The 14096-nt window shown below is 39.1% G+C and overlaps 1 protein-coding gene across 1 annotated transcript in view; it reads right to left on the reverse strand.

Annotated features, from left to right (window-relative positions):
* Positions 1 to 14096, reverse strand: part of LOC134634458 (protein disulfide-isomerase TMX3-like) — a 35085-nt gene that overhangs the window by 17536 nt on the left and 3453 nt on the right. The window contains exons 4-10 of the mRNA XM_063483671.1: positions 13265 to 13388; positions 12699 to 12744; positions 9871 to 9951; positions 9313 to 9412; positions 9037 to 9114; positions 8679 to 8745; positions 3778 to 3876 (exon numbers count right to left, since the gene is read on the reverse strand). Coding sequence (XP_063339741.1) covers positions 3778 to 3876; positions 8679 to 8745; positions 9037 to 9114; positions 9313 to 9412; positions 9871 to 9951; positions 12699 to 12744; positions 13265 to 13388 — 595 coding nt within the window. The remainder of the gene's footprint in view (positions 1 to 3777; positions 3877 to 8678; positions 8746 to 9036; positions 9115 to 9312; positions 9413 to 9870; positions 9952 to 12698; positions 12745 to 13264; positions 13389 to 14096) is intronic.

Raw genomic sequence — 14096 nt, forward strand, 5'->3', positions numbered from 1 at the left:
AAATATCAAGTCTGCAGATTTAAAAGGAAAACAGTTAATAAATTGACTTTTGGTTCAGAAGCTTTGCGGCTCTTTCCAGAGGATCAGATGTCAAACATCAGATTATCTGAAAGGGTCTGTGGGCTTAATTAAAGAGCTAAAAAGACTAATTCTATGTGAAAGGTGGGTTTTTCACAACCTTTTTCACAACTTAAAAAAGCTGAGCTTGTGACCTACTCATAATTGATCCAGAATGCATTCAATAGATCTAATATTAATAAACTCATTAGTGAAAACTTACAAGCGGCACACCCATCGAACATTATATTTACTGTGTTTGCACTGTGTCATTATTTATTCAACCACTTTTTGAAACCACTGATGTTTCTCAGCCTGCTACCCTCTGGCATCAAAGCCCCTCGTTCTGTGAATTTAGTTGTAATTTTTGACCCACAGATGAAATGAAGAACCACTGGTGTTATTTTCTACAGCTTCAACATCCAATACCTCCGAGCTCGGTGATCATGGGGTTGTTACTATATCTTTTAAACAATCTCCAAGCAAAAAGATCAAAGCATAGAAAAGATATTTTTCATGGCTTACATGTAGACAGCATTTCTGAATCCCTTACTGCTCATACACCTCATGTAAGGCTCAAGTCCTTTAAATTCCAAGATTTTGTAGTAATAGCTTTAAATAAAGAATTCACATTTTCTGAAATGTCCTATTACATTTCTGTCAGGTTTCTATTCATGTTTGACCTGCAGAAGTTGTTTATTCACTAGTGCACTGCCTCAATCCAATAACGTGTGAAGCAAGTTGGATTCTAAGGGGTTAAATTAGAAAATTTGCAAATTAACCGCACTATGAAAGCGCTTGCTTACTATTTATCTTCTATCCCCAAAGAAAAACCTTCAATGTTTCTTTACTCCGCAAAGAAATCCAAACTGCTGCCTTTTAATTTCAAAATCCATTTGTTGCATGTTTTTTTGCTTTCAGTATGCTGCCAATTTAAGTCTCATGTGCTCTAAATCTTAGCCCATAAATTACAGTTTCAAACTTTTCAATGGTTTGGTCACACTGGGACTGTCGCGGGTACCAAGTTCTGTGTCAGTGTGACTTACGATGTGTTGGAGCAGGGATTTTACAGCATAAAATGTCACTCCTACAGCTCCGCTGAGCCCAAGAGCGTGAAATCTGATACTTTGTTGAAAAGGCTTCAAAGACAAGGCTGGCAAATTCACAGATACACATCAAACTTAACAATGTAGCCTTTAATCAGTCACAGTGTTTATCCAATTAAGATGCTATGGAGACCGTGTTATATGCAGAACTGTTAAAACTAACTGGAAAGTCTGCTATATGGATGGCCAGAAACTAAAACTGCACACAGTAACACATTTAAGCAACATTCAACTGTTGAGCATCACTGATCTCAGCAACATCAGCATAAAGGAGGAAAACACTGTATCTAATATTAGAAAGCACAGCTTTCTCTGCACAGACCATCAATTTACTGCCGTTTAAGAGGCAGTTTGTATTTCACTCTTGAGCTTAAATTTCCTTTTAGAGGAGAAGTGTATGTACATTTAAACAAGCAGAACATGGGCTATATCTGGAAGGAAGGGATACTTTGCTACCTTAGCCCTGAATATTTTTACTGGATTTTTTAAAAACAGCTGCTCTATATTGTTTGATTCTTAAATATAAAGTTGTTATGTGGAAGACATGTTTAGAGATGCTAAAATATTAAGGGGTTTTACAATGTAATAAAATGAGGCAGGCAGTCTGAGCAAAGCCATGTGTGAAGTGCTGATGCAGTTCAAGTGATATAAGCTGGTATTCAACCTGTAATCACTTTGGTTCCATAGTCATAAAGATTAAAAAGGACACACACATAAAAAACCACATTAAAAGTCCCACATCTTAGGCTTACAATTAACAAAATACTGCCCTTTAAAACCAGTCATTCTGCAGAAAATTGATCTGTATCTATTCTGATAATAAAGTAGAAGCAAAGACATAAAATGTCCCAGTGCTGGGCTTTTAAAAGTGATCATTTGCTGCATGTCTTGTTTTCCATGAAAGGAAACTGAATATTTTGAGGTTTTCTGTTCATTCTTCTATTTCTCAGTGAAATTTCACACAGCAATTAATCTACTAACCAAAAAAACAAATGAAACTAGACCCAGAAAGTCACGATTCCATACAAGTAGGGTGTTACAGTACTGTGCAAAAGTCTTGAGCCACCTATCATTTTTGTAACTTTTGCTTCTAAGTAGAGCTGGGCGATAGAACGATAACGATATGTATTGCGAAATAACTTTTTCTCGATAGAAAAATTTAACTATTGCGATAGGCCTCATCTCTCTTGTCCTCTTAAAAAAAAAAAAAAGAACAGCCAATCCAAATTAAGTAGCGCAGAGCCTAACCAATCACAGCCGCAGCGTCACGTCACGTGACTTGTTACGTACAGCACAAGTGCCAAGGCGCACATCTGTATTTGTTTTTGCAGCCGGGCCGCCCGGGTAATGAAGGAAATGAGTTTGCCGACTAGAGAAAAATCAACCGAGAGCGTGAGCGAAGGTTACTGAAGAGAAAACAGATGATGGTTCCAATGCCGGAGAGATTGTCGAACGGAAGGGCCATAGAAGTTCCGTAGTGTGAAGGTATTTCGGCTATTTCAAGTCTGACAAAAAACAGAGTAGCGCACTGTAAATTGTGCCGAAAGCAAGTCTGGAAAGACAATAAACCGGTGCATGCTCAATCTCTGACTGAAAGCGCTAATTCGTCATTCGGCTTTTGTCAGACTAAAGTAACTGTGAAAACTGTTTGAAAAGCTAAGCTATACAACAAGGAGAGATTGAGAATTTCCTTTTAGTTCTCAGTTTATTTGATATTGACAAAAGTTAGTCAATTTTGTCTGTTCTTCTGTAAAACAAACTAAGATTTATTTTTAGAATTAAAATTTTGTTTCTAAGTGGAATTGACAATTTAGTAGTCTGTTTTGTTTGTTCTATTTTGAAACTTAAACGCTTTAGCAGCTGCGTTTTGTGTAGTTTGCAATATTTGCCTTTATTTATCTGAAACTGAAGTTTCATGTTCCTTAAGTACATCTACCCTGTTAAACTTATTATGGGAAATAAATATTTAAATTAAAACAAGCTGCTAATTATTTCACAATTTACTTGTGAGCAACGGCACATTTAAATCTTACAAATATAGTTATTTGGCTTATATCGTGATATATATTGTTATCGCCAGAAATGAAAAAAACATATCGTGATATGAAAAAATCTTATATCGCCCAGCTCTACTTCTAAGGAGCCAGACTTTCTCCAAATCAGTTTTAAAGTTCTATCATGCAATAGTTCTTCAGGTTTTCTGAAACTCTTTCAGTTTCCTTTTTTGACACTTGGTGTTTTTTCTCATGTACAGTCCAGTTCTTGTACCTGACCATTATTCAGAGTAATGATTTTGATTGTTAAGCTCAAAGCCCTAACATATAAATAATTCAGGCATAAAAAAGGCACCTAACTCAAGGGTCTACATATAACAGTTCACTTGGCAAAGAATTTTAAACTGTATTTTCATCATCTTCACAGGTTTCAATAGATCACTGCATCTATTTCTCATTTTCTTAGCAAACTCTAAGCCACCCCTAAGAAATTAGGGGTGGCTCAAGCCTTTTGGACAGTATTCTATTATAAACCCTAACTAGGAAAGTAAAAACAATGTGCAAAGGAAAATGAAATTCGGGAATAAATACGTTATATATTGAAAAAGAGCATACGCCACCTGTTTCCCCCAGCTCATACAACGTAAAGCCATCAATCTGAAGGTATCCTTGGAAGCGCTCCTTGTTCACCCACAATGATAAGCTACTGTCCTCGTACTCTGCAACACAGAGAGGTAAAATCTTTCAGAAACAGAAGCACAGAGCTCATCAACATTCAGCCCACAGACTGCCTATAATAAAAAGGGAAAGCAGAAGAGTGTATTGATGGCTGGAATGTAAGAAGATCAGCGTTTACCACCTGTATGCATTCTTGGGGAACAAAGAGCAAGACAGAAGCTGAGCAGTCATAGACATAGGTCAGATAAACAATGACCAGAAACTGTTTTGACAGCCAGCTGCCTCTGGCTTAACAGTCAGGCAGGGTATTCAAGATCTGAAGCAGCACAATGATCTATGACTCAGAGCGAACAGATTGGGAATCGATGGAGATGTAAACAATCAAACGTAACAGATGGCCAAGTCATAAATCAAATAACAGTTTGTTTAGCCTTGACTGTTCACAGTCACATTTCCAGATTAATTACTATTTATCAAATAGATGGCTGTCAAGAACATTAAGAGAAAAATACTGTAATTTTCATTCACAATTGATGCCTTTTCCCCCAAAATGCTGGCTAACCTGACCTATTTTTCACAGCTAAGGGAAAAAAAACATCACATTTGGTTTGTAAATGATTCTGCAACCATACATTTATTTTTAACACATCTGGAGCAAATGTATAATTCAACAGATGCAACAAGAGAAGAAAAAAAAATCCTATCAAGTGCACCATATAAATAAAAAAAAAATAAACAAAGACAGAAAAATAAAAAATTACTTCCTGAATGCGAGCCACATGTTGTTGCTCCTCTAACATCTGGAGGCAACACGCAAACAGGAAGCAGAGACTGTCCCTGGAGGGTATAAATAGGGTGTAACGAAGCTGCTTAAACAACACCGTTTTCTCCAGCTGAGAGGCTACAGGACGCTCATAATTGATGTCAAATGTAGTCGGGACCTTATTATGACACGTTAATAACTTACCGTGACCTTTCGCTACCATCATAGTAATTACAAGAACACTGATGACTTTTAACATGATTCTCATCCTGCAGGGCTCCAAGTGAGCTGGAAGCATAATACTAAACATGACAAGCTAAAACCTGGAACACACTTTTAAACCCTCCCCCCAAGGTCGTAGCTTACAGTAGTGTTAGAAACTATTCCTCAGTGATTCTACTGCGCAAAGGGAGCAGAGCTTCGCTGTTAAGACTGCTGAGTCAGTGGATAGGGCAGACATTCCAGAGAGTTCTTTCCACAGATGTTCTGGCTTTACAGACAGCATGCAGCTTCCCAGCTTTTCCCCAGAAGCGAAAGAAATCTTGGAGGCCCCATACTGGGGTTGTACAGCCTGATCCACCTCTACACCGACTGAACCTGCTTCACCTTGAAACAAATTAGAGCTGCTTTCTTCCCGGGCGCCAGCCTCACAATCTCCATACTGCCCTACAGGAGCCTGTCAGCCCAGAGTTCACACAGTGGGAGGCGAGAGAGAAAGATGAGGTGCATGTGGGGGAATATAAACAGACAGTGGGTGGAGTGAGGATGATCCAGTGTCAGAGTTTGGAGCAGAGGGAGGAGGCAGCTCTGACACATTTCAAGGATGAAGGTTAATGGCACAGAAGACCTCCAAGACAATGCAAAAAGTGTAGAAACAGAACCACAGGGGGAAACGCATAGAGAGGGGACGAAGCTACTTTCATCAAAGATAATTCAGACAGCGTACGATCCAGGAGACTGACGCGTTGAAATGTGACACAAAGCTCGGAGTAATGATGAGAAAGCAAGGGTAATTTCCTATTATAAAAAAGAATACATAAGGTTTAACAAAGAAGATGCTTTGGCTGGACTGCTAAAAGAAAATAGGAATACAACAACAAATAAAAAGAGTGTGATATAAAAATATTTTATGTGTTATAGGATCGGGTAATTGATAAAGAAAAAAAAAGATGCCGTCAATAGCTGGCAGCTCATATTCATGTAAGGCAATGCTTGAGTAATCAAATCAAACAAAACTATATTGGTTATAGTGACAAATGCCACATAAATACAAAAATATAGAAAAGTGGACAAGAGCCATGTAGTAAGAAGACTTACTACTAAAGTAAATTTCCTCAAGTACTTTACTGTATTCCCGCTTTAATTACTCCGCTGTAATTTGCATGCAATTGCAGAATGTAGTACTCTACATGATATACTTATAGCTCTACTTAGCAATAAATTAGTAATTAAACGTTACACCAGCAGGTGTAATAATAATTTGATCATTTTGACCCAATAATTTGACAATAATTAAACATTTGACTAATGTTAATTATGTCCAAATACTTTTGTTCACTTTCCAAAACAATTATCCAAAATAAGATAGTAACATTCCTGGTCACAGGTTATATACAGCATCTCTGCCTTTTTTGCAGAGATGCAAAAAAGGCATCCCCCCCCACCACCACTCCTCTGTGCAAACAAAGTAAAAACAGCTTTAAAAACAAAAACAACAACCAGTTATTAGGCTTTCCATCAATGTCATTCACGCTGACCTTGCCAACACTGCAGATTGCAATAACCAGTGAAATGAAGGCTGACCGTGTGCGCTGTACCAAAATGTCATCATTGTGTTATCACCTGTTTAAGTGTGATCTTTTCCGTCATCACATTCACAAACTGTTAATCATCCTGTCATTTACATGATCCCAATAAACATATGCAAACACATTCGGCCTCACAGCTGGCAGCATTATGAATGTTTCCATACAAGGAGTGGAAAGGCCAAACCATTAACCACTGAGTCAGATTAACAGGAAGCCTTATGTGCAGCTCTGAGCATTAGGAGGACTCAAAGACCCAAAAACGTGTCTGAAGACTGTTGGCAAGTGAAACAGTTACAAATGCCGTACTGTGCATGCTGACATATATGCTAATTATATTTTTCTGCTTTCTTACATGTTGCCCAGTAGCTTTCAATGCAGCTACACAATGATCAAAACCACTTGGCCTTTGAAGCACAATAGCAGAGCAGACCTGTATAACTGTATGAAACAGAGGATTTGGGTAATTAAATATGTATGAGCTTCTGTGTTCTACTATAGCTTAACAGTGCTCTTCAAAAGGGATGCCGCTATTTGTGATGCGCACTAAAGCAATCAAAGCTAAACAATAACATGTCAAATATCATTTTACACAAAGCGAGAGCTTGTGTTTGGACAGTGTGGCTGTGCTCAGTGGGACCCGTTCTTTAAAAACAGGAGTACACAGCAAGAACAGCAAGTGTGAAGTGAATTTCTAATGAGTACTTTGAATCTGCGTATTCGGAAAATACATATGAAAGCAAATAGTTGGCGGGGGGGGGGGGGCATGATCAAAGTCGTTAGAATATCTTGGCAGCTGTCGGCCTTTAAAGCTAGAAGATAAACAACAATGCAGCAAAAAAAGAACATGTCAGTTTCACAGTATAATATTCACACGCTTGACTAAACGTCACAGCCTGCCATAAAACAGTGTCACTAGGTGCCTATGCAAATGGGTCTCATAAGTTTAGCCATATAAAATTTTCTGACTGAACACCATGCAAAGTGAGGGCAACAGCAAACCATATGAGCTGTGGTTGACTCATTTATTCCTTCATCCAACATTTAGCCAGCAGATCTTCAGGGAGACTAGAAACATACTACAGCAGATGGACAGAAAGCCGAGGCTGAAGGCTATAAGTCTTTAAAAAAGTGAGGCAAACCACTTTCTTAAATTTCTCTTTTGCTATCACTTGAGGTAAGTGCCTAATGCTTAATGACTCAGTTTCTGTGCTACTATACTAAATAATCAAAGTGTTTTTCTCCTGCAGTTTCCAAACGACTGAAAAGGACAAAGAAAGGAAGGACACAACCATGTCATTTTGCCATGCTGCTCCCCTCCTCAGTCCTTGACAAGTTTAACACACCGTCACCATGGCAATGCTACAGATTCATCACATCCTCCGTATCAGGGTCCTAGAGGACTCTGCAGAGTGTGGAGTTTTTGTGGTTAACATCTACTGTGGCGAGCCTCTTCTGCTGAGATTCTGGTGCGTGAAGCCCGCCTTCCGAAATGGTCAGGTGGAGCAGATGGATGCAATTGCGCAGACTGCGGCGCAGATGGATTTTGTTCTCCGGGTCACACACCGTGCACCTGACCTCCCTAACAGCCACTACTGGGGTCCGTTTGTGTTGTCGCTGTGCCTCGATGCTCTTCGCTTCCGGTTTTGCCTGCCAACTCAGGCGCAAAGCGGCAGAGAAATACAAGAGATCATGGAGGAATGCGGTGAACTCACTTTACTGCGCTGAAAGCTTTCAATTATGACCCGAAAAAGCAGATCCTCTAAACCTTTTACGCATTGCAAATGTGATTTTTTTTTTTTTGTCTGCTTTGACTCAATGGCTGATGCAGTGATTCACCTCTTGGCTTTGACTGTATACACACTATCAGCTCTGCGCTCTTCTTTGGTCGAATCTGCGGTCTTGCACGCCCACTCAAGCCAGTTCATCCACCCTGGCCTGCTATGTACGTCCGCCCAGAGACAAACCGCCACAACATCACTGGCCTAACCACACACACAATAGTGGGCAGAGCCTGGGGTGCTTTATGATGGGCCAGGCACACCATAACTCAGTGTGGTGAGGATGAAAGAGCAGCGGCAGGAACGGGAAAACTACATGAAGACAGCTCTGGTTACAAAGTTTATGTGAGAGGCGAGAAGGAGGAGGGAATAGCAGGCGGGAGCAGGAGACAGCATGGCACCCTACTGCCCTCTAGTTAAGCTATTAAACGAAACCAATTGAAGAAAACAAGACAACAGTAGTGGACAAAGCCTAAAGCAAATAAAATACTTACCATCATAGGTAAAGTAGCCTCCATCTTTAAAGACTACGACAGCAGGAAGCTCTGGCAAAGATACTGACTGTTGAAAACACAAAAACACCACTTTAGACAAAGATCCATAAATCATATAAAATATGTGAAAAACTCTTTGTACTGGGGAAAAAAAACAAACATCGGAGCTTGTAAAGTGTGCAATCCCAGGGCAAGAGACATGCTCAAAGAATCTAAATACATTATTTCAAACTAGGAAAATATAACTGTATGTGTCATTCCCAAGTGCATTAATGACATGTTTGTGAGTTTATCTTTGTGAAATTTATTATTTAATACTTTCTAAAGACAAAAGATGATCGCCTATTCAAAGCATTACCTCTGGCAAGGCTTCCTCTGAAGCAGAGAAGAAGTAAGTATAGACGATGAGCTCAGAGGCAGCGTCGTTGTATTTCTCCTGCAATAGCAAAAAAGAAGGAAAAAAAAGGCTTTCGGTATTCAAAGACTGTAAATTATCACTTGAAGGTATTGCATAGAATTAAATTCTTTCTTATATTATGTCAATGTTGCAGCATAGCATTGCCCCTATCATACAGACTTTTGTGTGGTTGCTAAAGAATAAAAGAATGAAAGTGTATTGATGTATGTTGCTTACTTTGAGAGGAGAATCCCCACCAACATACACAAAAAGCACATTGTGCCGTTTCATCATGTGCTCAAACATCTGCTTGCTGGGAAGGGCTCGGACGGCTGGTCTGATGGAATAAAAAACAAACAAACAAAACAAAACAAAACAAACATAGACAGGAGTTCATTTTGATAAGTATTTAAACCTCACAGAGCACAACGGTGATGTGTCCTAATCTTGGTTTCTGTGCTGCTAGCACCACCCAGTGGCGGTTCAAAAAACCACTGCAGTCCTCAACCAGTCTCCGAGCCAAGCTTTTGATCAGCCCCTCTGTCACGGATCTAGTTTGATTTCCCTCAAGGAGGGGAGAAATCTGTCAGGCTCACTTGATACAGTGGTTTAAAGTGGAGCATCAGAGGCAGAAATCCATTGAGCTATGAAACAAATATGGCCTGGGTTGATAAGCTGCCTTAGATGCTTTTCATTTAGCTTGGCATGTCTTCCTGCGAAATAAGGGAAGTTCTAGTCGGCTCTCAGTTTCTCCTCATGTTGATTTCCAAGTGTTGTTTGAAGCCTGTAACTTACCCTGCCACCCTGTTGGCAAACTCTACAATATCATCTTTTGTCCTTGGTCCCTTGTAATTGTAGGCAAGATCACCCTTTAACCTGAAAATAATAAGAAAAAATTGTGAAAGACTGAATATTTCATTGAAAACCCATTCAACACCTTTCACTGTTTTGTGCCAACAGAATGACACCGCTTACATATTTATGTGAAACTGAATAAAACGGAAATTAACTGCTTGGCAGTCATGTATTCAGGATTTGTGTGAAAAAAGAATATTATGCAAGAGGTGTACGTCGAACTAAATTTTCTGATTGGACCGCTCTTTTGACATTTTAGAGTAGATTCTTTTTGCTGCTTAAGCAACACAAAAAAATGTTTTCTTCTACTGGCTCTTCCTCATCTTATATAGCAGGTGCCAATTTATTAGAATACTTTTCTAGTGTAGTGTTGGACCCACCTTTGCCAACTTAAAAAATCCTAAATTAATTGGTGGCATAGATTCAGTATAATATTGGAAACATTCCTTACAGATCGTTTACCATGTTCATATAAAGCCAGTACACGATGCTACAGAATTGCTGGCTGTACAGCTCTCCCTTTCAACCTCATCCCAAAGGGGGTTTTGGTCGAGAGCCGAGGCGAATGGAACATACAAAACCCGCTGGCATGTCGACGGGACCGGCTTCAGATCATGTGTGCTTTGTGAAATGGCGCCTTACCCTGCTGGCAGTGGCTATCAAGAGATGCACATGGTCAGCAACAATACTCGGCTCGGCAGTGGCATTCGAATGATGTTCAGTTGGTATTAAGGGCCTTAATATGCGCCAGGAAAAAGCAATCCCCACGCAATTTTACCACTACCCCAGCCTGAAGCGTTGACACAAGGCAGCTGTATGCCAAATCGTGACCCTACCATCTGCGCATTACAGCAGAAATCTAAAGTCATCGTACCAAGACATGTTTTTCCACACTTCAGTTTTGGTGAGTCACAAGGAGTGAAGCCTGGTTCGGTCTGGCCAATCAAGTTTCAGCGTGTTACGCATACTGAAATACTGATCTGCAAAGCAATCATGCTCGTTATAGTTGCAGTCACTTTTTTTTATTTTTTTTTTTTTTTTTTTGGGGGGGGGGGGGGGCTTAACCAATCTAGCAGTTCTCCTCTGACCTCTGTCATTGACAAGAACAGCCCATCACTGGATGTTTTTGTTTTTTATATCTCATTTTGTAAACTATGGAGACAGCTATTGTAAGTTCCCAGGGGTTAGCAATTTTTGAGAAACCATCGCAATAAGCAGTTCTATAAATCCACCTGTTCCCTTTCATGTTATACGTAGAATATAAGATATGTGGTATATGATGTGAAAAGAAAAAAAATTGAAAACCTAGAATTTCATGCCATATTAAGCCTTTCTTTTACAGACGTTTACATCATAATTTTGAAACTCTGCCCATGTTTTATATGAACATCATACCTTTACATATGAAATGCATGCCTTTAACAATAAAAAGCAAATTCTGTCTTACAAACAGCATGTTCTGGTGAAACAGCACCTAACAGGAAAACCCTGTTCACCGCAAAGGTCAACTTAATCTAAACCATTACACCTCCAATAGTGAAAAAAAGACAAATGACTTTACCTAATTGAGTTCCAGCCGAGAAAACTGCTCGAGTCGAGCTCTTACAACAAGCAAAATGCATTAAGGATTGCTAAGGTTGCATCAGCCCACGGGGCTTAATGAACTCAGGGGGAAACAGAACTCTAAATCAAGTCTCCTTCTGTCACCAAGGGAGGTATCTCGTGTTCTTCGATGGATGTTTCATCACTTGCTTGGTTTAATGTTATGAACCCTGCAGTGATCTTGTGGCACTTTCCCAAATGAGCTTGATGAAACTAAATGGGGAGCCCATTATGTTAGTGTGCTGATAAATGATTCAGCTTCATATAAATGGAGGGAACTCTGCTAAGTTGGAAGATCATTTATCTCATGTCAACATGAGCCCTGCCGTTAAGCAGCTGGTGTCTACCTAAATTCATTCATTTTATAATAAAAAAAAAATGTCACTTGAATTTTAAGAAATGATTTGAAATAAATTAAGTGGAAAGTATGCGTTAAAACATTTGGACAACTGCATTTGTAGTTCCACAGGTACACTCAGATATACTGTAAGAAAAGCATACGAGTGAAATCAAGAAGCTATTGCTAATTCTAATGACTAAAGGGAGTTTTGCACAATCATCCCACAAGAAATGTGTAATTAACAGCACTCTGAAGTGCCAAACTAATATAATTTTTTTTCAAAATGTGTGACCTGACTTTGTTACTTGGTTATGCCTTAAGGAGAAAGCAACAACACCTTATTCCCTCTTGAATAATTTATCTAAGGGCATCTCCAAAGACAAGGCAACAAGGGAAAAAGCATCTTGATAATGACACAAAATACACGGAGGTACACTTAGATACAGGAGGTTACAGTGGGGATGGGGTGCTAAAGCAATAGCTAGAGTCTAAAATATAAATAATGCAACAGCCACATAACAAATTACAGTCCAAAATTACTACATGGTGAAAAAACGCTCCTCTATTCAAACAGTGAAAGTAAAATTACTGAAGCTTCACAAAGACAGTGTTAGCTGCAAAACAATTTTAATGGAATAATTAAATATTGTGTTAAAATTTAATTCATCTTTTAATAGCATATGACTTTTTTTAAGTGATCAAGTATAATAACTTGTTTTTAAAAAACTGCTTGGTATTACTTCCCATAAAGTCTTTAATGAGTGGGATATATTCAAATCATTAAACTTCATCTTGCATCTATACCAAACTAAAGAGTGGTACTTACAGTTTTATTGTGGGATAACCGCGAACACCAAACTCTGATGCTATTCCTGCAACACAGAAAACAATGCAAATCATACTTGGTTTTTTTTAAAGGCCTAATCTCCCCATCTTGAAAGACGTCTCTCTCTTTGAAAGATTTTAATACCCTCTTGTAATCTTCTTAAAGGATTCAAATGCTCTCCTAATTTAATCTCACTGTAAAAATTAAGAATATCTCTCTGAAGCATTACAGATTCAAAAAGAAAGACGCTTGGCTGTGGCTGGAGAATACGTGTCCATAGATTAATCTTGCAGTTAGCAGCTGCTTAATAAGACACAGAACTGTTGCATTTGTAGCAGTATAATTTTTACTCTAACACACTTGTAATATTGCTGTATCAACATCGCTACACATTGCAAAAATGTCACAATAACCGGTATTAATACTCTAATGTTTATATTGATAGCATCCTGATGTTGAACAACATGGTCCATTACAGAGAAATGTTGTCTCTAGCACATAAAGTAATCACCTGGGGGCACGCAAGCTCCAGGGGAAGACATTAAACTGCTACATGATTTACTCACCAGAGTAAGCCGTAGCATCCATCTTTCCCACACGAACCGGCGACCCTGAGCTCTTCAGCTCAGCTCCCACCTCATGCCATATTGGCTCTAGTTTTTTACAATAGCCGCACCACGGAGCATAAAACTGAAAGAGACCACGGGAATAAAAGAAAGCATTCTTTAGATCATGTCCTGTACAGTGAAGTCTTTCATATAATCATAAACTATATTAATAGCGACCTTAATATTGCGCTGTCAAGATTCACCCCATTGTTGAAAGGACAAACACAGCTGAGTTAAAGCATTATTGGTAATTAACAGCAGATAAAAAAGGAAGAAAAATTGCAGTTCTTTACTTTTAAGCTAAGCTTGAAATAGTGGTTCAAGAACTGTACTCATGTCATCCTGTTTTCAAAGAACAGAGAAAAGAGAAGGTGCTTTCAGCTGGTCCTTTATTTCCCAAAGGGTTCACCACAGAGGATGGATCCGCATATTTGATTTGACACAGATTTTATGTTGGCTGTCCTTCCTGATGCATCCCTCCCATTTATCTGGGTTTGGGACCCGCGCTAGTACATTTTCATATTTTCTACATTGCAGAAGTCTGAACTTCATGATGTCACATTAACGGTACAGATGCAGTGCCTTTACTACCGGGGCAAAACAAAGGCAGAGTTGTGGTAAAAAGAAGGCACGCCCTGCTTTTACTAATCAAATGCACTGGTCATTAGCAAATGTGAGCACTGCCATAGAAACAGAAGTTTTTCCCGTCTGGAGCACTGACACTTTACCAGGAAGGAACGACATCTGCAATGCAGTGTCTAACTGTTCTTAGAGAAGCAAAAGCTGCTGT

Source organism: Pelmatolapia mariae, linkage group LG9 (assembly GCF_036321145.2).
Source record: "Pelmatolapia mariae isolate MD_Pm_ZW linkage group LG9, Pm_UMD_F_2, whole genome shotgun sequence".
Taxonomy (NCBI): domain Eukaryota; kingdom Metazoa; phylum Chordata; class Actinopteri; order Cichliformes; family Cichlidae; genus Pelmatolapia; species Pelmatolapia mariae.